Raw genomic sequence first — 23,825 nt, 5'->3', positions numbered from 1 at the left:
TGGGTCTGCAGAGGCCCATGCACACGCACACAAGCTATTTCCAGCATTGCGCCAACCCGAAAGTGCGCCAGAAATAGCGTGTGGGCATGTGCTCCCCCGTTCTCCGATTGGCACTGGAGGAAGCAGTCCAAGGTCCGGTAAGTCTGGGGACACCTGGTCTTGGCCATGTCTTTCCCAGGTGGGAGGGGTTTCACAACAGGTACTATCAGCCTAAATTAGATTGTGTTGCCTCCAGTGTGAGAGTGGCTAACTGCAAACTCAAGATGACCCAAGCTGGGGCTTTTTATCTTCCATGACTGCTGCCAGGAAGGATGTTTTATTATCTGTGTGGTGCAGCAGCAGTGGCAGCAGCAACACACATCTCTGCAGACCTCTTCCATGCTGCTGTGAGGGAGGGGAGCAATCAGTAGATCAGCGCTGAAAGCACCCCCCTGGGTGGAATGGTAATCTTGCCTCAGTCAAATGCAAGCAGCATCATGCAAGTCTTTTGCTGGAGGCTGGGGGAGAGGGCCAACCAGCCTTTGGCAACTGTGCTTCCTTTCTCTTACCTTCTTCATCCTGTTCAATAACTCTTCCCAAGCTGGGGGGCAAGGAGAGTAGTAGGAGGGTGAGATACTGAGACATTTCTAACCCAATGAATGCCAAACACCTCCTCCTCACCTTACCCCAGCACCTGGCAGCCTTGAGCAGATGCCTGCCTCACTCAACCCCATCCCTTCCTGGCATGTGATGCAGCCACAGATGCTAATCAGTTCCAATCAGAGCTCTACTCAGAAGCTCCGATCTGCTCTGCTCAGCATTTTCAAGAAAGATATGTTCTAATCACATGCAAAGATCTAAGCTGGTTAATTGTTTTGAAAGTAGGCCTACAGCCCAGGCTATCTCATGAGTGCAGACATCCATAGACTAGAGCCCCATACCCTCTGGGGCCAGCCAGAAAACCAAAAGGCGTAAAAGGCCAGAAAACCAGTTAGATGTTCTCCTGCCATGAGAAGATTGCTGGGTTGAGAGTTGAATCAATGACTTCCAGACTCACACCCTCAGGACTGTGTTCTATCACTAGACCCTCAGCTATAGTGAAATACGACCATCTTTCAGCCCTGTACCACCCTACAACACCTATGCTCTTTCACTGCATGGACGAAGCCCAGAGAATGGGGTGGCATAGTTTCAGGACAGGATGTGGGTGGGTGGGGGGAGAGGGTCAGGCATTCACATCCAAGGAGAAAGGAAATGGCTGGCCATCATAGTTATCAAACTTTATTTCCTGGGGAAGGAGTCAGTGCCTCCTTCCCTCAAGTTACTAGTGTGCCAGAGACTGAATGTTTTCTAGATCTTCACTTTAGCTTGCAGTCTGGCACAGGGGCTGCTTGTGGCTCTGACAATGATGCCCACTTGGAAATCCAACTAGAGAACCTCTTGAATCCAATTTGGACATCCCATCCCCCACAAAGTGCCTTCAGTGAACCTCTTTTGAATGTGGGATGACTATTCCTTGAAGTTACAAATGCATCCAGTAAGCAGCTCGTACAAAAAGGCGACACCTGCTGGTAGTACATTCTTGAAATTACAGAAGTTTAAACTTTTGGGAAGTAACTGTTTGTGTCTGGTTCCTGCCTGCCTCCATACCCATTATATGGCCTTTTAATGCTGGTGAGCAGAGAAAGAAGCTGAGGAGAAAGAAGTGGTTCTCCACTCCAACCTATTCCATGTGCCTTCCAATGGATCACTGCTGGGATGGCCAGTGGGTGTATGCTTCTGAATAGCACCAGCTGCTAGAAACTGGTACACCAGGGTCCTGCTTGAGAGCTTTGCTTTGGGGCATCCAATTGGCTTTTGTGAACACAGGAAACTGGGCTATATGGATCATCTATCTAATCTGACAGCCAGGCTCTTCTCTTCAGAGTTCCCCCTCCAGTACAGGAGAAACGGTATTTTCAGGAGTGCCCCTCCCAAGGAGACCCACTAGGCACTATCACTGCCATTTTTGGGGGGGTTGCCAGGCCAAGACTGTTATTGATTCCGACATTTGATGGTTGAGGTCTTCTCTCTTCTGCTGCTGGCAGGTGGTATTTGCTGAACTGTTATGTCAAGGCTGTTTTGTTGTTTCAACTTTTCAATATCCTACATGATTTGTTTTCAGTTTGTATGTATTCTGTATACCAGCTTTCCAAACACGTGTGTGTTGCGCGAACAGTCCCCGCACTGTTCCCTGGGCATTAGTTTAACCTCTGGTTTGCTAGTAAAACTCAATGTATTGAAAAACGATGCATATCTAAAAAGTGTGTCATCAACATGAAATGCTTGGAAACCTCTGCTGTATATTTTTCCTGTAATGATATAAATTGCAATGAGATCTTTGTGGAATGAGGTGATGAAATAAATATTACAGTATCTTGTTATATTAGATGCTTTCTATTGGTGCAAGTAGCCCTGAGAATATTTATATTGAAGGCTGGTGTACTCAGGGGCTCTTGCACTATTTTTGTGAGAGTAAGAACAGCGACAGCAACAGGAGGGTCTCATCGCTGCTGAGGCAGGGAGAGAGGAGACGGAGAAGTCGAGTCCCGGGCTTGCAAGCCTCTTCGCCGCCCTCCAGCTTCCCGAGCTCCGGCCGAGCCAAGTGAGGAATGAAGCCAGCAGGCCAGCTGGCTCCGGGTCCTCCACGGGTGGCGTCCCCGGACTGACCGCTCCTGAACGTGATGCCTCCCTACTGAGCAGCTCTACCCTTTCGGTTTGCCAACGTCGAAAGGGGGGGGGCGAACCAGAGGCATTGTGGTTAAAGCGAGTGGGCGTGGCGCATTGCTTCACTCCCGCTTCCCGCGGAGCCGGCTGGTCAGCTGACCTGCTCCTCTTTCTACTCGCCCCCCTCCCTCCTCCCGGCTTCTTTGGCGCAAGCGCAAGACAGTCTCGCGTGAGCCGACGAGACGTGGCTGAGTGCCTCGGTGCCCATCCAGTGCTGAAGGGAGGCGGGCGGAAGGCCCGCCCTCCCCTAGCGGAAGAGGGCATTGTTGTGGCCGACGTCATTCACGGAGGACGCGGGCGTCCCATTGGGTCGGACTCTGTGGTTGGAGCGCGGCCGAGTCGTTCGCTCGCTCGCTCGGAGGGCGGGCAGAGGGACGAGCAGCCCGCGCCCATGGCCAGCACCGGCAGCCCCCTGGTAAGCTCCGCGCGGGAGCCGGCGGGGAAGGGGCGAGGGGAGGAGAGGAGCGGCCGCTTGGCCTGCGCTGCCTTCCGGGAGGCCGCGGCGCGAGCGGGACCTCTGGCGGAGGGAAGGTGGGGTTCGCCGCTCCCCGACCCTGGATCTCCTCTTGGCCAGGGTCTCTGCAAGCGCCTCGGGATCAGCCTGGGATCCTGGCCGGAGAGGGGCGGGGCCCAGGTCTACAGCGCGGAAGCGAAAGCTGCGGAGGAGCCGGCCGGGCCCTGAGCTCCCCCCCCCCCGGTGTTTGGCCTCCTGTCTTCTTACCTGGACAGGCAAGCAGATAGGCCTCGGCCAGAGCCTCCCTTGTTTCGCGTGGCGGCGCGGGGTCCCCGTGAAGTGAGTGCCCCACTTAGGCGGGGAGGGGCACGCCTATTTGCCCTCGGAATTCCACCTCCTTCCCCTGCTGGCAACGGAGAGGGCAGCTCGTCTTCCGGTGTGCATTGGGTGTTGGCGCCTCCGACTGTCGCGGGCGATACGGAGGTTGCGATTTCGGCCACATTCCGGGCTTAGCTTTAGCGGTAGAGCAGTGTGGCGCCTTGGCCCACCGTTTTGGGGGCCTTGCTAGTCCTGAGGGATTGAAAAGCTGAATCTTCCAGTGGTCAAAGAAACTTCTTATACAGTATATTAGTTAAGGAGCGATTCTGTAATGCAGACGTCATGCAAAGGATGCCCAGTTGATTCACAGCTGAGGTGAGATCTAATAAGCTCAGTCCTTAGGAGGTGCTGCTGTAGAGCGAATTCTTTATTTTTTCAATATATGTGTAGCGTTTGCTGCTTTTTGTCAGAGGCGTTCATTTTCAGCCTGTTCTACTTCAAATTTGTTTCACATCCTGATTTAAAGTTGTTGAGTTATTACCATTCTTCCCAGTAGTTTCATTCATTAACACAGTTGGCCACTGTCATGGCTGTTCATGTGTCACTTAGTAAAAAGTGCCCCTTGTTCTGTGGCACCAACTCCAACCTATTCCCGCTTACTTACAAATACATATCAGCTGGTGAAAACCGGCACAGGACAGGCAGCTACCCAGTCCTCACATTATGTCACATGTGTTTGAGGAAGTGTAGATGTTGTTTCCATATGACCTCTTGCTATCAGCAGGATTAAAAATGCAAATGCCACCCATGAGTACATATGCCATAGGAGGCATAGAAGACTCTGCCTTGTATTGAATCAAATTAATGACTCATCCAACCAAAAATTCCCTGAGCTGGGCAACAGTAGTTTAATCTGAATGGAACAGAGCCTGGCATTTTTATACATGTAAACCACAAGTTCTATAACATGGCCTTTTCTGCAGAATTGTGCGACTTTATGCCACCATCAGACTTCAAACAGGTGTGTAGCAAGGTGTCACAGGTGTGCCTGTGTCCTTTGCACTTTCATCAGCTTACTTGACTTTTCTTAGTACTGTAGAATGACTTAAATGTGAAAATGATTCCAGATTTCTTGTGCAGTTTGTGTGTGCATCTGCCTAGCATTATGTATTGTGTGCAGTGAGTGTACACTTGCTTATCCTGTGTTCTCCAGAGATAGGCAGATGTAACACCATCCTAGATCAAACTTCCTGAGCCTGATACCCTCCACATGTTTTTATTACAATTCTCATTAGCTGCACCCAGCATGGCAGTGCTGAAATCATAGTCCAAGGCATCAGAAGGGCACCAGGTTGAGGAAGGCTGTCTTAGCTTCTTGGATTTTAGCATCCCACATGGTGGGTCTTCCGAGTCCAGGGATGGCTCTGCCTTGAAATTTGTAGGCCCTGTTCACAAACTGTTAAGTTCCATACTGAAGAAGAAGCTCCATTGTATATTGCCAGGGCATGGATTATATATATGTATATTGCCTGCTGTTTGCTGTGAGCATAAAATACTGCAGTTGCCAAAATGTTATCATTCTGCTACAAAACAAACTTGCATTTCACTGGTGATCCCAGACTTCTCAAGGCTGGGTGTAAGCAGTGGCAACAGCTGCTGAACTGTATACCATCTATCTGGCTACAGAACTCATTACCTGGGCAAGTCAACCACATGCTGTGACTCCTGAGAGAGCCTGTAGTTCTTTATTTATTATGTTTATTTTTAATTATCTGCTATGTATATTTTCTCTTGGAACACAATTATTCTAAAGATAAAGCATAATAAAATAATCATCCCATTAAAATCACATTAAACCTCTTAAAACTAAACAAAACAGTTAAAACAGAAGTGATTAATAAAAGTAACTGCAGTTAATTAAAAGCAGTTAGCTTCACGCCATATTGATGCTTTTTATCTGTGGTCTGTTGCTGATATATAGCCTTTGACACTTAATGAAAATCATGGGCTGGACTCAAAATTCAAATGGGGGTTGAAACCAGCATAAAATTTCAGTTGCTGGGTAAGTGTAACAAGGGTGTGTGCATTTTAAAAATCATGTTAGAAGTAATAAGCTACAGTCGTAGAGGAACTGCTATCTAGGCAATAGTATTTCTGTTCAATGTGTGTCAGCATGATTTTTATAACACTTTCAAACCTACACATACCTGGCCTGGGTACTTTTCTTTGGCATTGGCAAGAGCGAGTGGGATGTAATAAGGCAAACATTAAAGCCATGGCCCATTACAAGTTAGCTCATTTATTCAATCTGGAACACTATTTTTACTCTGAAACTGGATTCAGACCTGGATGGCAGACCTTGATAAACTGTTCAGAAATTGAAATGGCAATGTGAAATGGATAGGAATATTTCAGCCAGTCTGATGTGGAAACTTGGGTTTTCTGAGGAGCCTTGACATCTTATAAACTCCTCTCACCTGAAGAAATAGCAACACTGAAGGAAGGAAAGAATTAATCATTCATTTAATTTCCTTAAAGTTAAGAGTCTAAAGGAAAGTCTGAAAGTTGAACTTGTTGATAATGAAAAGCTTCCTGATGTAAATGGGGAAGCTGCTTGACTTTGGATATTTGAAATACCTCTGAATGTAAACAATACTGAATTAGATAGACCAATTAGCCTGACTTGGTATCAGTAGTTTCCTGTGTTTTGATGAAAAAACAGGCACCAAGCAATCAGTGAAGCACAATTCCATACATTCACTATAGCAGTTTTCAATATGCTACGCTTCCAGTCAAAAACATTTACTTTTTCTCATAATTCTTATTAGAATGTAGTTTGGAGGCTACTATTCTACTGTAAGATGACAGAATGACCAGAGGTCCTACGAGCACATCATAATAAAATAGTGGAGGAATTGTAAGTTAGTAGGTAGTGTACCTGCTTAGCATGCAGAAGGTCCCATCTTTAGTCTCTGGTGTCTTTGGTTATGTAAGGATATTTTTAACCCTTGAATTGCAGAATTATTATTTCATCTAAGCTGCTCTTTTCACTGGTTTGCGTGTCAAATATTAAAACGCCAAATGGTTTCAGACTGTTTCAGTTTTTCTAGCTAATTGGATGTCTGTGTTAGACTTACCAAGTTCTTCAGGCAGCTTCCGAACTTTGTGGGTTGGATTCCTTTAGCCTTCAGATCTCTGAAGACCTGCTGTGATCTGAAAGACTTTGGCTTTTATAGATTCAAGTATATGCTGGGACCTTAGGGTGAAGGGTGTGTAATTAATAATAGTAATTATTTGTGAAGCAGTAAGGTGGCAACTCTTGACTCTTGAAATTCAAGTCATGAGGTGGCCATTTTTGTGTGTTTTGTACATGCTTGATCTATGGAATCACAGCAATGTAGCAGCATAGCTGCCATGATCGCCAGTAGGTGCCTGTAGCCCCCCCTTTTTTGTGGGGAGCAGCACTCCTGAACTTTGGCATATTTCCAACTTTTATACGGGGATGTGTGGCTAATAGATTGCAAGCTGCAGCATCATGTACATTCTTTCTCTTTCCTTCAGTACGATGCTGTTCCAATCCAGTCCAGCGTGGTTTTATGTTCCTGCCCGTCACCATCAATGGTGAGGAACCAGGCAGATCCCAGCCCTTCACCTGTTGCTGCTCCCTGTAGCAGCAGGCAGGGACTGAGCATGGAGGGCACAACGGCTGAGCCAAGGGGGAGTGAAAAATCCTTGCAGCAACCTCCACAGCCTCGAAAGAAACGCCCAGAGGACTTTAACTTTGTCAAGATTCTGGGTGAAGGGTCTTTCTCAACAGTGAGTATCTACTGCAACTGTGGGTTCTGGGAGTGTCATGGCAGAAGCCAGCCATTTGGCCTTTGTGTATCACTCAGACAGTCCCCCCCCCCTTAGCATTCTCTAAGGAAAGCACTTTGCACACCAGTTTGCCCGGAGGAAGGTTCTACTTGACTCTGCAGGAGGTCAGAGGAATAATGTTCACAGCTGTTGGCTGTTGTGATGCTTTTTGTCCTCTTGTGGCCCCTGCAGTCTCACACCAGACTTTTAGTGTGAAGAGGTTACCATCTCTGTCTGTCCTCATTGAACCCCTGCTGTTGTGCACATGTTCCATTGGCAGGTTTTGACTCTCCACCCCTGTGATGCTTCATTGCTTGCCCCCTCCCCCCCAAAAACAAAAAACCTCTTGGGTACCTTAGGATTCCTGGATTTTAGGACTTCTTACAAAATGATGGTTTGCCTCTTCCCTTCTGGACATAAAGGACCAGATTCAACTAACCAAGCACACTAGCAAAGGCCAGTGCAGTGACTCCTACTCCCCCGCCCCCCAGAAAAGTCCTAGGAAGTCGGGAGAACCACCAGAACAGTTCCTACATGTTGTCTTTAGGGTGTGCTGGGAATGTGTATGAGACTGGCTGATGTAACTGGTGTGGATAGAGCAATGGTCCCTTGGGGCCCTGGGCTCCAGTGGGTGGAATTCCCCTTTTCCACTCACCCCCTCAATAGGTTGGAGACCTTTTGTGGGATCTTAGTTGCGCGCAAAACATAAGGCAGTTCTTATTTCCCATTTAACAGGTCTTCTTGGCCAGAGAATTGTCTACCTCCAGAGAATATGCCAGTGAGTAACCCTTTCTTCATTAGGGTGTGGATTTTAGATGGATGATGTCCTGTCCTCGTAATGGAGCCAAAGGAAGTCTAGGTTACGCCTGCTGCTGCTGTTGTGGGAAGCTGCTCTCTAAGTGTAGCTTCATAGTCAAGCAGAGCAGATGAGTTTTCAGCTTCACTGTGTGTTTCCCAAGTGTGTTGTAACTTATTTGTCTTTTTAAAAGTTAAAATTCTGGAGAAGCGCCACATCATAAAAGAGGGCAAGGTGCCATGCGTGAATAGAGAGAAAGATATCATGTCTTGCCTGGATCACCCTTTCTTTGTCAATCTCTACTTCACCTTTCAGGATGATGAGAAGCTCTGTATCCTTCTGGATGGAAATGTTTCATGGTGATATTTGTTGGGACAATCTGTGTGAAAAAAAAGAACCATTTCCCTTCATTTGCTAACCCAGTGATGTTTTCAAAATAGTTGTACCAGAATTCTTAGGCAGGATACAAATGTGAAAAATCTTAAATCTTGTAAACCTGGCAGAGGACGAATCTTGGGCCCCCCATGGGTATGACAGTGCCTTAAGGCACTCCACTCAGCCTCCCTCTCCCACTTTTTATTTTTTAATTGATATTTACATCTTTTTTGTTTGATGAGATTACCTAGTTTTTGTGGTGGGAGGAGGTTTGTTGTTGTTTTTACTGTGTATTATTTGTCTGTGTTTTGCCTTTTAGGTATATGGGGCTGTTTCTGAATACCACCAGTTTTTCTTCTGTGGAATATGTATTTTGTGGTGTCCACAAGTTTCTTTTATCTCCAAATGTGCCCCTTGTCCCAAAATGGTTGGAGACTAAGTTAACCGCTGTACTGTATTGGCCCGAATATAAGCTGCACACTTAAAATTCAAGGTTTATTTGCAGGTGCGGCCACCAAGCTGGTGCTGGCTGCCCCTCATTCAGGGCAGTAGTGCCAGGAGGCGGGCACGGAACGTGCTCAGAGCCGAGCGCCAGCACTGGCTTGGGTAGCTGGGTGCCTACCTCTCAGCTGGTTGGTGGTGTGCGTGCTCCCTAGCTGCTTGGCAGTGGGGGGGGGAGCATGCCTGTCTCCCTGCTGGTTGGTGGTGTGCACACTCCTTAGCTGGTTGGCCTGTGCATGCTCCACCCCCACCGCCAACCAGCTGGGAAGTGGGCATGCCGCTCCCTCCCCCCACCGCCAACCAGCTGGGAGGCGGCGCCGCTCCCCCCCCCACCGCCAAGCACGCGCTCCCCAGCTGCTTTCAGCAACATATGGTAAAAAGTCACCAATATAAGCCGCACTGTAACTTTTCAGGGTCCGAAATTAGGGGGAAAGTGCAGCTTATATTCGGGCCAATACGGTAAATCTTTGGCTGTGTGCAGAGTCCAACCTTCTCTTTCCAAGCACATCACCACCTATCCCTTCTAACATTGCCCCAGATTATCTGCCTTTGTGTTTTGGGGTCTAGAGATTCACAGTATAAATTATCCTTAACTTAGTATTCAGATTTTGGTCTTAGCTACGCCAAAAATGGAGAGCTTCTAAAATACATCCGGAAGATTGGCTCATTTGATGAAACATGTACTAGGTTTTATACTGCTGAAATTGTGTGTGCATTAGAGTACTTGCACGGAAAGGGAATCATTCACAGGTAATATAATGAATTTAAATCCATCTATTCTTGGTTCTTGTTGCTGTTGTCATAGTTACCGTTTGTTGCCCTCCTGATATATTTTTCCTGGTGGCTCAAAACTCAAAAGTTTCCATAGCAAGCAAGCAAGCAAGCAAGCAGTGTCTTAGGTACCTTTGTTGAGACTTCCTGGCTTTCCTGCATTCCTCACCTGTGGCGACACCAGCCTAGTTAATTTGGCACTTGGCATTGGCTGTCTTGGGGTACAAAGTATTCAGCACTAGATGGGGATTTTGAACAGTTGAAATATCTCTCTCTTTCCCTCCCTCTGTCGCCTTTCGCCTTGGTTTTTTTTTTGTAGAGGAGAGGGATGTCCCATTCTGCCAGGTCACTAGCAGAGTAAATGTAGCGCCTCTTCCGTACTCCTTGTCTGCCTACAGTAGAAGGCAGAAGAGAAGAACTCAGCATGGTCTAACATTCAGATTTGCTCCATGTCCCCCTGCTGTCCAGTCCCCTCCTAATCATTTGGGAAGCAGCTCCCAATGCCAGGCAGAGGAGCAGGTAGGAATCTACTTCAAACCTACCAGAACAGGCAGAGACAGTAAGGGCCAAAGGACAGCCTTAATTTCCTAGATAGCTGCTGTAACTTTGGGGGGGGGGATCAGCTTTCCATGGTTAGGGCATTACATTGACAACTCGGGGACACATATAGTTGGTGAGGACATGACTGTGCATGCATGGCTTATTCCCAGCTGTGCCTTTTGCAGGGACCTGAAGCCAGAAAACATTTTGCTCAGCGGAGACATGCACATTCAGATTACAGACTTTGGGACAGCAAAAGTATTGTCTGCAGACAGCAAGCGAGGTGGGTGCAATTTCTCAACCTGTGAACGACTAAAGCAACATTCTGCAGTTTCAAATTCCTTAAAACTGACCACAGTATCCGATGCTACGTCTCAATGGGATTTATGGCGGTTCTTTATTGAGTAAAGATAAAATAGCTATACTGCAGGAGATGACATCGGAGAGGACATCTATGAAATTATTTCTATGCGGAAACCTGGGGGGTTACTAAAATGGGGCAGCTGAAATCAGGTGATAGTGGGGTGCCCATGGGGTGAAATACTGCTTAGTAATGCTTAGTGTTGAGGGGGCGGGGAGCGCTTGGAAAACAAGTCATTATGTAACATTGGATGCTTACAAATAGAGTTAATAAAAGCTGATGAAATTTGAATTGCACAACAAAAATGAAAGCATTGTTTCCAAATGAACACATCCAAGCCTTCATGAGGACCTTGAAAGGACATTTTGAATGATTAAATGCTTACTTGCATCTTGGTTTCTTCAGCACGGGCGAACTCCTTTGTTGGGACAGCACAGTATGTGTCTCCAGAGCTGTTAACAGAGAAGTCTGCCTGCAAAAGGTGAGTTACATACGTTGCCTTTGTAGAGGGGTTTTATGACTGTGAGAGAGATCTTCAAGGCAAATGGGTGAGGCCTATTTCCATTATTGTGCCTCAGTGCCTCCTGCGTAATCAACACTGAAATTTTTTGAACAGCATGACAATGGCTCTTAGGATTGCTTTTGTCTATTTTCCTGTAATATGAATAGTTCATTAGCCCTTGGATTTAACATAACATACCAGCAAAACATGAGACTAGACGGTCTAAGCATTGTCATCATGTTTTATTGCTGCAGTCTCTTGCCACTTTACTTGGTTTGTACATTAAACAAGACATAGAGAATTAGGAAGCTCTTTGTGAGCCATTTAAAATTTTTTTAAGCACCTATTCAGCTTGGGATCTTCTTCGAAGGGCTGTATTGGGACCTAGGCCTGGGCGATATATCAATATATTGCCCAAAACGGGTCCTTCCTCCAGCAGGTGCTGCTAGCAGAGGGACTCGGGAGCAGTGGTGGTTTCACCAGCGATATACCACTGAGTGAAGCCGACATCGCAGTCTACTCCTCATAGCAGTCCTGGGCAATATATCAATATATCACCCAGGCCTAGGTCCCAATACAGCCCTCATACGATGGAGAGGGAGAAACAAGCTCTATTGGCAAGGTGCTGGTACAGCTGTTTCCTCCCTATGCATCTTTCAACTGCTCGGCTGAGGAGTGTGCAGCTACCCTTTCCTCAGTCGAGCAGTTAAAGGAGCCCCCAGCCCGGCGCAAACAAGTTGCATTGTCCTAACCCACGAGTCTGGGTGAAACTGCCTCAGTACTCGAGAGCTGGGGCAGTTTCACCCGGTGTTTTGCGGGGAGAGGCCAATGCATCTTGTTTTTTCAGCATCACAGTATGTCACCAAACTGTGATGTTTGGCTGGCGATACACTGCAATGTTGAAACGCTGATAGCGCTCAGCCCTATTGGGACCTTGCTGAAGTCTCTCTTCTGCTGTTTCCATCCTTCCTATGGGAGCCTACCCCAAGGTGAGGAAATACATAGATCTGGTTCAGGAAGTGCACAGTGGCAGCTTCTGCATCAGATCCTTGGGAAGCACCCAGGGATGAACACCTTTTCTTCAAGGTGCCTTTATCAGGCATTCCAAGTAAATTAGAGTCTGATACTCCAGGGGAATTTGCAGCTCACCTGAAAGGAAATATGTTGTATGCTTTTGTTGTGGGTGCCTGAACTAGGAGATGGTGAAATTGGATATGCCCACAGTGCTAACTCTTCTGCTTTGCCTCCTCATCTTTTTGCCTGTCTTGATGATGAAGTTCGGATCTGTGGGCTCTTGGGTGCATCGTATACCAGCTTGTAGCAGGATTACCACCATTCAGAGCTGGGTAAGACTTTGGAGCACACCAGTGCCAGACTTCCCATCAAGTTAGTGTTTGCCCATGTACCCATAGGATGGTATAGTTTCAACCTTGAAGTAGACTTAATAGGAAATGTTTGCATAGATGTAACTTTACTTTTTCCCATCCTTTTTGCAGAAATGAATATCTTATATTCCAGAAGATAATCAAACTGGAGTATGAATTCCCAGAGAAGTTCTTTCCGAAGGCAAAAGATCTCGTAGAAAAGCTTCTGGTAAATGAATTGTATTGTCAAAAGTTTCAAATGCATGCCAGAAGCCTCCAGTCAGATAACTTGCACAAAATGTGGTACTCATTGCTGCTGTTCTACCCCAGCCAGTGTTTTGGCCCTCTAGGCTTCAGAGTCCCGCCCCCAACTGTTGCCCCTTTGACTTGTTTCCTGTCCCTCCTGCTTTTCCACAAAGCATCTTCAGGGCCTTGTTTCTTATTCCCCACCGCCTTCCCATGGGGTTTTCTGCCCTCTCGCTTCCCAGCCTCACCCCGACCCACAGATATACTCCTCTATACCTTGTGTTGAGGTATTAATTTCCAGCTAAGGCCCCCCCTACTTTCCCTCATGGAACTAGACTGTTAGCTTTGTTCCCAAAACTAGCTGGAACTTTTCAGTCAGTTGGTGTTCAGGGTTTTATCACCACAAGAACCATATGATACAGATGTCAGCTTCAAGGCCAGCAACCAGCATTCCTTTCCCTCTAGCCTGTCGCCTTTCTCTTTTAATTGGCCACTTGCCTCCCACTTGCTCCAGGAAGCAGAGCAAAGCTAGTTGACTTCATGACCAGTTCCCTGAGAGGATCTCTATCCCGTTGATTTACGCCAGTTAAACCTACAAGCCTTTGTTTCACGGGTTATTGCAAAAGCCCCTTGTGACTCACCATGAAAGGGTGCTTGGAGAAGAAATCTCAATTGTCCTCCTTCCTGGAGTCTCACATCTACTAGGTACATCAAAGGTCCCATATTAACAGATTGTCCACAGAGGTGGACTAACTTAAGTCACCAAGAAACGCCCCCTGAGTCTTTCCAGTTTGTGTCTTCGCTTAACCAGGTCCAAGATGCTACCAAGAGGTTAGGCTGTGAAGAAATGGGAGGATATGAGCCCTTGAAGGCCCACCCCTTTTTCGACTCCATCACCTGGGAGAATCTGCATCTTCAGACACCACCCAAGCTCACTGCATATTTGCCCGCAATGTCAGAAGATGATGAGGATTGCTATGGAAATGTAAGTGCAGGCTTTGATACTGATGCCAGGGGAGATCAAAGGCTCCTGAAGGGCAGTTTGCCTTTGTGAGTGCCTCACATCCTTCTCCATCCATCTCAGCAGTCGTGGTAGGAGTGCCCATTTTGATCTATCATGCTCCATAGAGGTCTCTGCAATACCCTTGCACCCTTCAAGAGAGAAATAGGCCTGTAGTTCTTGCTCTGGTCTAATCCTTGGCTCCTCTGTCACCCTCACTTTCACTTGTCCAGTTCACATGACCAGAGGGTGAGAGCAGATGCTGGATGCTGAGCTGAAAGCAGAGCTACTTCCCAGCTTCCTCCCTCTCTCTCAGAATTTCTGCATGCAAGTGGAGGGTTAAAGGGTGATACATTGAAGTACTGTGAGGAGACAATGAAATAGAACAAAGCAACTAAAAGGAAATGTTCTAGTTTCCAGCTGGTTAAAAATATGGGATTGCTGGTGAAATTTGTGAAGGAGATAGAGGCTTTAAAATTTGGAGATGGGGAATTTTCTGATACATGGCTTGAGTGTCTTAACATAAGATGGGTGATAAAACAAATTATGTAGATAGTGAATCAAGAAATGAGGCTATGATCCGAGCCCCCTCACCTGCCATATTGGGGGTGGGCAGCATGGATGCATAGGGCAGAGATCTTCTGCTGTTCAGAGTGGCCTCAGCAGCACTCCTCCAGCACCACTGAGTTTCTCATGCTGCCTGACAAATGGGGTATTCTGGAGAGGGAGGACTGAACTGGCTCCACTGCTATCAGTAGTCCCAGGATGGACTATAGTGTGGAGCAAGGTTTTGCTTGTCCCCACATCTGTCCTGATTGATATGTGCAACTGATGGAGCAATGGCTATGCTGCCCATCACACTCTACTGTGCCTTACCCTGATTGGGTGAGGATTGCTCTGAGGAAATTAGCTGATTTGGAGAAATTGGGTAAAACAACCCTTTATTACGATGCAGAGTGATACCCAGTGTTTCAGTGTCGTACTCAATAGTAGACCCATTGAAATCAGTCTACTGGAGCCTCTTGATTTAAAATAGCCTCTTATGACTTGCAAATCACCCATAACATTTAGTTAAATAGCTGCAGAATATAGGTAAAATCATTCCGGTGAAAATCTTGGGAAACCTGCTGATTTTCTTAAGCATAACTGGAAAGGAAAATAGAAAAAGTCTGGTACAAGCATGTGCTGGAAGTGTCAACAGGAAAAGGGAGGTGGTTATTATTAATGCTATTATTAAAAAGTGGAAGCAGATAAAGCATTTTACAGCCTATAGATTATGAAACCTCTTTAGGTCCTGGCCTCACTAAATTGTGTTGAAGCCTCAGTAAGACAGAGCATAAGGAATTAGTCCCATTTGTGAATTGAAGCAAGATTGTTTTTAAGCAAAGAAAGGGAGAATATCACTAACAGCAGAACAAGTGGCCAGAAAATGAGTGGGATTTTGCCTTGATGGCAAAAGTGATGTACTGAGTAAAATAAAAGATGGCCACACAGTCACCGTATTTTCCCGTGTATAAGACGCCCCCATGTTTGAGGCAATTTTTCAGCCTAAATCAGGGGTCTGCAACCTTTAAGACAAAAAGAGCCACTTGGACCCGTTACCAAAGGAAAAAACAACAACTGGGAGCCGCAAAATCATTGCGACATTTAAAACAAATATAACGCTGCATATATTGTTTCTTACCTTAATGCAATAATAATAAATAACGTATAGGAGCCAATGCAAAGTATAATCAGTAAAAACAACAAGAATAAGTTCTTACTTTTTTGCATTGACTCAGGGGCGTACCTAGGATCAAAACTGGGGGGGGGGCGCAAGCCATGGTCGTTCAGGTTGTGCCATTTCAGCACGGAAAGGCGAATGAAACCAAAATTTTAGGAAAATTACATATAATTATAGCAGTGCTTTATTACAATTATTTGCTTGGTTTTTTAAATTTTTATTCTAGTTACATGTCTTATACCAGGGGTGGCCAACTCCCAAGAAACTGTGATCTACTTTCAGCAGTGATCTACCCCCGTTTTTTGGGGTTCAGCTCAAAGTTGTTTTTGGGGGTGGGGTGAGAGAGAGGGCTTCCCCCTCTAAGATAGGTTGGCAAGCGAACTAAGAAAGAAAGAAAAAGGTGGGGGGGAATTTGGTTTAGAAAGGGAGAGGGAGGGACACAAAGGGAAAGAGAGAAAGGAAGAGACGGGGTAGAAAACAGATGGGGGTGAGAATGGAAAAGTGGGGTGGAAAAAATATAAATTGGGGGTGGGGTGGGGTGGGGAGAATATCTATTAAAAATATGTAGTAGTTTAAAAAATAAAAATAAAGGGGGAAAATCTTTTTCTTCTTTTTCCTTTTTTTGAAAACAAAAACAAAAGGGGAAGAGAAAAGAAAAAGGGGGGATAGAGGGAGAAAAGGGTAATAATAAAAATTCAAATAGAGTGGCTGCAGCAGCTGTGGGGGGTGTTTGTTTGTTTGTTTTAAAAATGGGATTTCCCCCCTTGGATTAAAAAAGGAGGGGAGGAAGAAAAAGAGAGGGGGGGTGTGGGAGAGCAAGGCAAAAAGCCAAAAAGCAAAAAACAGGTTTGGGGGGGGGAAGGAAAAAAAGAAAAGATATTGGGGGGAAAATTAGTAATAAAAAATATTTTAAAAATAGTTTTTTTTAAAAAAGAAAAGAAATAAAGTAGAATGTATTTGAATAATAAATATATATATATAAAATAAAGTAAAAAATACTAGGTGAGAGTAAGGCGAAGAGGTATTTCCCAGTGAGAGTCAGGCCTTCCTCCGACGAGCCGGCCGCTGGGGGGGTGGGTTCGGGTTGGGCCTGTGTCCCTTCGTGGCCCTCTTCAGCCTACCTCTCCCCTCTTTGGCGGTGGTTGCACGGCGGATGGGCACCAGGGAAGAGGTTTTACCTTCCCTGGGTGTCCCTCTTCTCTCCTTGGGATGGCGATTAGCTGGCAGCGGCGGCGGCTGCGATGGCGGCAATGAGTGTTCCTCTTCCGAGGGCTCCCGTCTTTCCCTTGGGACGGGAGCTGTGGGGCGGCAGGGGGGGTCGGGGTCTCCCTTTCCACGGGGTGGCGCCCCGCCGCCATCCCTTCGGCCGCCACGCGGCCCGATCCCTGGGGGCTCCCGCAGCCTGACGGGCTCAGCGGGAAGCCCCCACAGCAACAGCGACGGCGGGAGCGCATCACGCCCTGCCGTCATCCCTTCGGCCGCCACGCGGCCCGATCCTGGTGCTCCCACAGCCCGCCAGGCCCAGCGAGAGGCCCCCAACGAAAGTGTCGGCGGCGGCAGGGCCCATCGCCCTCCCGCGCCGACGGCAAACAATTGGCCGCCGCGCGGCCCGAACCCGGGGGCTCCCTCAGCGCTCTAGGCACAGCAGGCAGCCCCCTAATGCAGTATTTTATGATATGTTGGAAGCCGTTTGTTTTCTTGCAGATGAAATGTGTTGCTTTCCTAAAGTATGGGCTTACAGTGTTTATACAAAGTAAATAAATGATAGTACTAGTAGCATTTAAAGACAGCATTCAGAATAATAAATAAATAATACAACATTGGTTATATCCATTGTTATTCACATTCATTGCCACATCTAATTTAGGCCCATTAATCTTGCTGGATTTACTCTTGAAGACAACTTAGATATTATGTTGGCAGAAATATTGGTCAGAAGAAAAGGGTAAGATGCCACATACTTCCCCCCCCCCCATTTATTCTGAAAACTATCTTTCTTGTTTTGATAGTATGACAATCTCCTGAGTCAGTTTGGCTGCCTGCAAGTGTCTGGCTCCACCTCTTCTCAGTCCTTGTCTTCCCCGGAGACGTCCACCCCACAAACCTCAGGCAGCAGCAACAACATAGAGCAATACATTCACAACCTCGACAGCAATTCCTTTGAGCTGGACCTCCAGTTCTCTGAAAAGGAGAAAAGGTTACTCTTGGCAAAGCAGGCTGGTGGAAATCCCTGGTAAGCACTGCGGGGTGTGGGTTTTCCCCCCCCCCCCCATAGTGGCTTATGCAAATGTGTGTTTGTGTGCATGTGCTCTCTCTCTCTCTTTCTCTCTCTCTCTCTGTCCTGCTCCACAAATAAAGTTCAGCTTCATCACTCTTGCACCTCACCTGCGTGTTCCTAACAATGGAGGGTGGCAGAATCTGGGGCTTTAGAAAAGGGGGAACCAGGACCATTTGAATTGGCCAGAGCTTAGAAATGCAGCCAATTTCTGCCATGTGATCTGACCCAGAGCTGACAGTCCCATAAAAGTGCTGCTAGAGACCTTTTCCCTCTGCGTGCTGAGCACAATGCCCTTAACAAGGAGCGCCCATCTGACTGCTGGCTACTTTCCCCCCTCTCACTGACACTCTGTCTCTAAAAGCCTGTAAGTGGATGGCTTGGCAATGAATGATGGATTGATGGAAATAACACAAGGTGATGTTTTCTTCTCAGGCACCAGTTTGTAGAAAATAATCTAATACTGAAAATGGGTCCAGTTGACAAACGGAAGGTAAGTCACCTTATCCTGTGCCTTGGATTCATTCTTTAAATGATTGTACTTGTACAATCTAAAGTACCTGGAGATATGAAATAAAAAACCTGCATAGTAGTGGAGGGGAAAGAAACATATATTAGAGAAACCAAAAGCAGATAATCCAAATGTAGTAGTTTGTGGTGGGGAGTGTAACCCTGTTTGTTCTCCTTGACCTCCACATTTCATAATTTTATTTGTATGCTCTTCCATGTGTACCAGGTGGTTGGTAATTAGGTAACTAACACACACACACACAAAAACCCAGTGGGGAGGGGGGCCTTCTTGTGTTTTGCAGAGCCTGCCATATATTTGACTATCTCCCCATTGGGCAGAAGTCGTGGGCGTATCTAAGTGAGCTCCAGGAACAAGTTGGTTCCCAGACCTAGAATCGGCAAGAGAGGCAGAGAGGGTGTTGGATGGGGTCTTCAAGGAGGTCCCACTCCCATGATGACAGTTCCCCTGCTCTCATAGGGAATGAGGTTCTCAGGGAAGGAGAGTGTTGCCTGGAAGAGAGTTTGAGCTTTGAAGACCTTTCATCATTTGTCCAAAATTTGGTTTGGAGACTATTCCAGGAAAGGCAAAAAAATAAAATTGGTACTTCCCCTTCCTTGCCCTGTGAGCTGGTTGTGCTGCATGTGGTAAAGGCAGAGAGGCAGAGGAAACTAGCTGCTCAGAAGATGTTGTGATGATCCCTTTGAGAGCGTTGATTCCTAAGCAGTATCTTGTGATGGTGCTAGAATCCTGCCTTTCTTGACCCTTTCTTCGAAGCTGCTGGCCTGCAGCGCTGGCGTAGCTCTTAAGTGTTGTGTCCTCCTCTGCAGGGGCTCTTTGCTCGCAGACGTCAGCTGCTGCTCACTGAAGGGCCACACTTGTACTATGTGGACCCTGTAAACAAAATTCTGAAAGGAGAGATCCCTTGGTCGCTGGAACTCCGGCCGGAAGCCAAGAACTTCAAGACCTTCTTTGTTCACACAGTAAGTGACCCCTTCCTGCTGACAAGTTCTGGCTTGACCGGTCCTTTTCTGTGGGCTCTTGCAGGTATGGTATTAGCAGGGCCCATTCAGCTGCCAGTGTTTCCTGGGAGGTGCTGGAGGTGTTGAGGAACCAGAGTACTTTTAATTGGCTGTGGGATCCTTCCCCCTTTTTGAAAAATGGATCTAGAACTTCCTGAAGTAGCAGCTCCCCAGTGACACAGCTCCACACACTGATGACTCTTGTGCCTTCACAGGCCAGAGTTAGCTCACACAGCCTCCTCTGCCTTTTAATAGCTCCTGTCCATTGTCTGGTTTTTACTGTGGAAGACTTCTGATGTACAAAGTGCTGTGTGCAGCCTTCATCCCCAGGGGAGGGAGGGGAGGCCCAAGCCCATGCACTGCCTGATGGCCTTGGTCAGCTTAGTTAGGTTCTTGCTGCAGGAATGAGTAGGCACTAAACCTTTGTTTACTTGTAGCCTAACAGGACATACTACCTGATGGACCCAAGTGGGAATGCTCATAAATGGTGCAAAAAGATACACGAGGTTTGGCGACACATATACCACCAGAACACTGCGAAATGAGACTGCCCCCCCCAGTGCCCTGCCTTCCTCCTTGCTGCTAGAGCGCCACATGCTCCCAGCCTGAGGACTCTTCCCAGCCCAGCCTACATCCATCTCCAGGGCCAAAACTAGTTCCTTCTCTAAGGAAAAGCCCAACCAATGGAATTCAGGGTCGCTTTGCTTGCTTTTGTGCTTCTGTTGAGGCTTCCAAACACACACACACTTGCACAGCTCTCTTTGCTGCCGTGAGAGACTCCCTTGGCTTCTGCTGCAAACTGCTGACTTCAGTGTAGATGAGTTAAGCCAAGCCACGCGCACAGCCCAGATCATGTGGGGCGGGATTATTACTGTGACTTTCCGATTTTATCATGCAACTGTGTTTCGTCAGGGAGCTTTGAAACATCTCCGTGTGAGAGGCCACCATTGTTTCTGCTGCCACTTCCTCCCTTCTAGTTGGCCTCTGGTTGGTATCCAGCACTTGTAACCGCTGCTACAAGCGGATGGACTTGCCGAACCCTTCAGGCCGTGTCCAGTTGCAGGATTTTCCATGGATGGTACTTCTAATTGCATGTTTTGCAGATAGATACACTCCGGCACAGGTGGTAAGAGAGGGAAAATTTGAATGTGGCACTTAATCCTGGAAATCAAATTTCATACAATTTTAAACATGGAATTTTAATTTGATGCATTTACATGTTGAACTAAGGAGCATTAAAGTTACCAGCATGCTTTTAACTAATACTAACTGAGAGGTTGCCTAGTTAGTACCAAGCTGTATTGATGTAGTAAATAGACTCTTCACCTTTTCCGAAGAGGGGGAGGGAGAGCAAGCTGGTTCCTTCCAAGGTGGAGCACTGCAGGGGGCTGGCCTGTTGTGCCTGGGGAGAGAAGTGCGGTTGTACAACTGATGACTTGATTTGTTGTCTCTTTGTATAATGAGGTGTACAAATATATTCCTGTCTTGTTCAATGGCAAAGCGTCAGACCTTTTAGCAACTTTGAAAATATTTTACATGATTTAAATATATTTAAGCCCCTCCACTAATCAGACTAATTGTTGTGTTTATGTAAAAATGTTGATACAAAGGAGGGGAAGTGTATGGTACTTGAGTCATATCTATCAAATGTTTCATATCGTTCTTTTGTCCTTTTCCTATTAAACTGTTATGGTCAAACATTTCTTGTAACATAGCAAAGATATTGCTTTCTCACTGCAAGCATCCTTTCTCTATGGTGTGCTCTGATATCTGGATAGCCTAAGCTTTTTTGCAGGGAGGGGAACAGGTTCTTGTCCAGACACCAGTTCTCTTCCTCACCCCCAAAAGTATTGGTACCACCTCTGTTCACTTTTCACTTGTACCATAAGAGAGAATATTTCACTAGTGCTGAGCAAGAGGTGTCAGATTTAGGTTCCATTTTGAAGTTGAGGGTTGCCCTTAAAGTCAAGAGTAGACTTGGAAGTGGAGAGTGTCTGGTTGTTGCTGGAAAGAAGAGAATCCACTCTTTTCAAAGTTTCACCAGCACAAGGTGAATAGCAGTTCTGGAGCAGATGAGGCTGGTCTACTGTTATCTCTAGTTTTGTCTACAAGTTGGACCATTTTTCCTGTAAAGCTTTGACACGCCCATGTGTTTGTTCATACATGCACACTGTCTGCAATAGCCATCACATGGAACATGGATGTATTCTTTTCCTGCAGCTAGGCAGTGCAACCATGACTCTTAACAAACCACCAGAAGTAGTGGAGCCAAGTAGAAGTGCTTTTGGCAGTGAGGATCCCCTTCCAACAGCTGTCAGTCATGCTGGTTGTTTTTCTTCCTTCCCCCCACCCCCTGGTAAAACTGAATCCCATCAGGTGAAAGCAAGTGGCAACTTAGCATCACCCACAACTGTGTTAGATTATCTCAGGAGATATGCTGGGATGCTCCTCTCTGGAAAATGATGACACAAACAGATTTGACTTCTCCCATGGATGATAATTGTTCTGCACAATTCATCTCTCTAATGATTCAAGGAGTCTTTCTAGTAAGAAATGTCCAGCGACACTATTATGTTGGCAGAACTGCTTTGTGACTGCACCAGAGGACACATTTTTCTGCTTGGCTTGCCTAAATTTGCTGGCTGCATCCTGCTATTTACTTGGATTAAGAGGAAGCATCTCTGCCCCATTAAAAATTGTGTCCCATCTCTTCCTGTCAAGCAGTCTCTCCCAGCCTTGAGAAGAGCCATTGGGAGAGGACCATAAGAACAATAGCACTAAAGGGGAAGAGCCAGTTTGGACCAAGGGGGAACAGACAGGAGAACAAGAGAAGGGGAAAGAGATCCAGTCATCTCACTTTCACAGAAGGTCTGAAGCTTCGAAAGGCAAGAGAGCGGAAATGCTGGTTCAGGTGGCTGAATGGACGCCTTTAGAATAGGTGATAATTTAATTCAAGTCTGGACTAGGGTTGAGGTATCTAGTTAACAGCACTCTACTCTTGCTCTCAAGTAAATCATCTCTTTTCAGCCACTTTCAGGACAAGTGCAATAGTCTTTTAAAAAGCCGTGTTTGTCACAGTTAGTTCACACTGCTGCAAATATTAGACCTTGGGAGGTGGGTAGCATTTTGCTGCTGCATTTGACTGGATTACTAAACTGCTTTGAGGGGTGGTTGTGGTTGTTGTTTTTACAATCAAGTGTATATAAATAACACATAAGGCTGAGTGTTTTGGAAAAGTTCTGTTCGAATTGCCACATAGACAACACCATCAGGTATTTGGTCCAGGAAGACAAGCTGGATCTGCTAACTCGTAAAACGGTGGCACAAACCTTTTGTGCCCCAAACCCAGCCTCTGACTCCGCTTCTCACGCCTCAGATTCACCCATCTTCTGCATTGTGAAAGAACTAGAATTGTTTGGAAGCTTCCTATCAATTAAGGAGCAAACTAATGTGTGAAAAGCTTGTTTCAGTTTATGCAAACTTGGTTCTGAAGTCCATGAAGCTCAAAGTGAAAGTTCCAAATGGGAAGCTCTGGGTTTTTCAGGCATTGATTCTGGTTATAGAAATAAACATGAGACGTAGGTTAGTATCTTCAGTGATGAATTATTTCATGGGGTAGTGATATAAATTAGCTTGGGATAGCTAATTCTTGTCTACAATTATTATAAGCAATTGCAACCTTTTGGTATGCATGGTACTTAGAAGCAAATCCCACTGAGTCTATGGGACCTACTCCCAGGTAAGTGTACTGTACATAGGAGTGCACATACTTTTAAGTGGTGATCAAGCTGAACTCTCCAATAGTAAAAGTTGTAACAATATCCAGTTTTATTGCTACTTCATAGTTACATTATAGGGGTATTTATTTCTGAGCTTTTTCCTCTTAAAAATTGAGTTCCTTCTGTTGCTGCATGATGATGCTTATGTCTGCATACTGTTTCTAATCCCAGATAATAAAACCCTCCTGTTTATTATGGTGATTGTTTCAAGTTTCAACTTTTTTATTTCCTCATTTCTTTCTAAGTGGAAAACCTAAGAGTTGTATAACTTAAGATGCAGTAACTTGCAGTTTCATCTCTAACACACAGCATTTGTATTGCATGTTTGAATAAAACATATCTGCACTTCATTCACGTTCCCAAAATAGCAAAGCAAATTTAGGTTTGGATAAGTAAACATTGCATATTCCATGCTTCAAAACTTCTGAATTTCCCTATCTGCATTACATATTTCCAGTATGTCCTATGGAAATATATTGGAAACTGCTGAAGAAAAATGTTGATCCATCTTTAAAGCAAAATACTGGTGGATCCTCCATGTCTTCCTGTATCAGTCTGGCAATGGCTTGGGACACTCTCTCTCCCCCCCCCCCCCTCTCTTGCTCCATGTTCCACAATCCACATAGGCTTGCATCATTCACTTATTTTTCAGGAGTTGGGTAGGTGGAAGGAGGATGGTCTCCAGTTCCC

General features: G+C 46.1%; 1 protein-coding gene across 1 annotated transcript; it reads left to right on the top strand.

Annotated features, from left to right (window-relative positions):
* Window positions 1-3,012: 3,012 nt before the first annotated feature.
* Window positions 3,013-23,334, top strand: PDPK1 (3-phosphoinositide dependent protein kinase 1). The gene is made up of 14 exons (XM_033168104.1): window positions 3,013-3,160; window positions 7,079-7,333; window positions 8,108-8,150; window positions 8,362-8,499; window positions 9,650-9,794; window positions 10,541-10,638; window positions 11,122-11,197; window positions 12,496-12,564; window positions 12,715-12,811; window positions 13,640-13,813; window positions 17,561-17,784; window positions 18,262-18,319; window positions 19,165-19,317; window positions 19,794-23,334. Exons 1-14 carry the CDS (start codon window positions 3,137-3,139, stop codon window positions 19,899-19,901), a joined length of 1,662 nt encoding a protein of 553 aa, XP_033023995.1. The 5' UTR covers window positions 3,013-3,136; the 3' UTR covers window positions 19,902-23,334.
* Window positions 23,335-23,825: the final 491 nt, after the last annotated feature.

The sequence above is a fragment of the Lacerta agilis genome, chromosome 13, assembly GCF_009819535.1.
Source record: "Lacerta agilis isolate rLacAgi1 chromosome 13, rLacAgi1.pri, whole genome shotgun sequence".
NCBI lineage: Eukaryota > Metazoa > Chordata > Lepidosauria > Squamata > Lacertidae > Lacerta > Lacerta agilis.
This window is presented reverse-complemented; position numbering and strand designations above follow the sequence as displayed.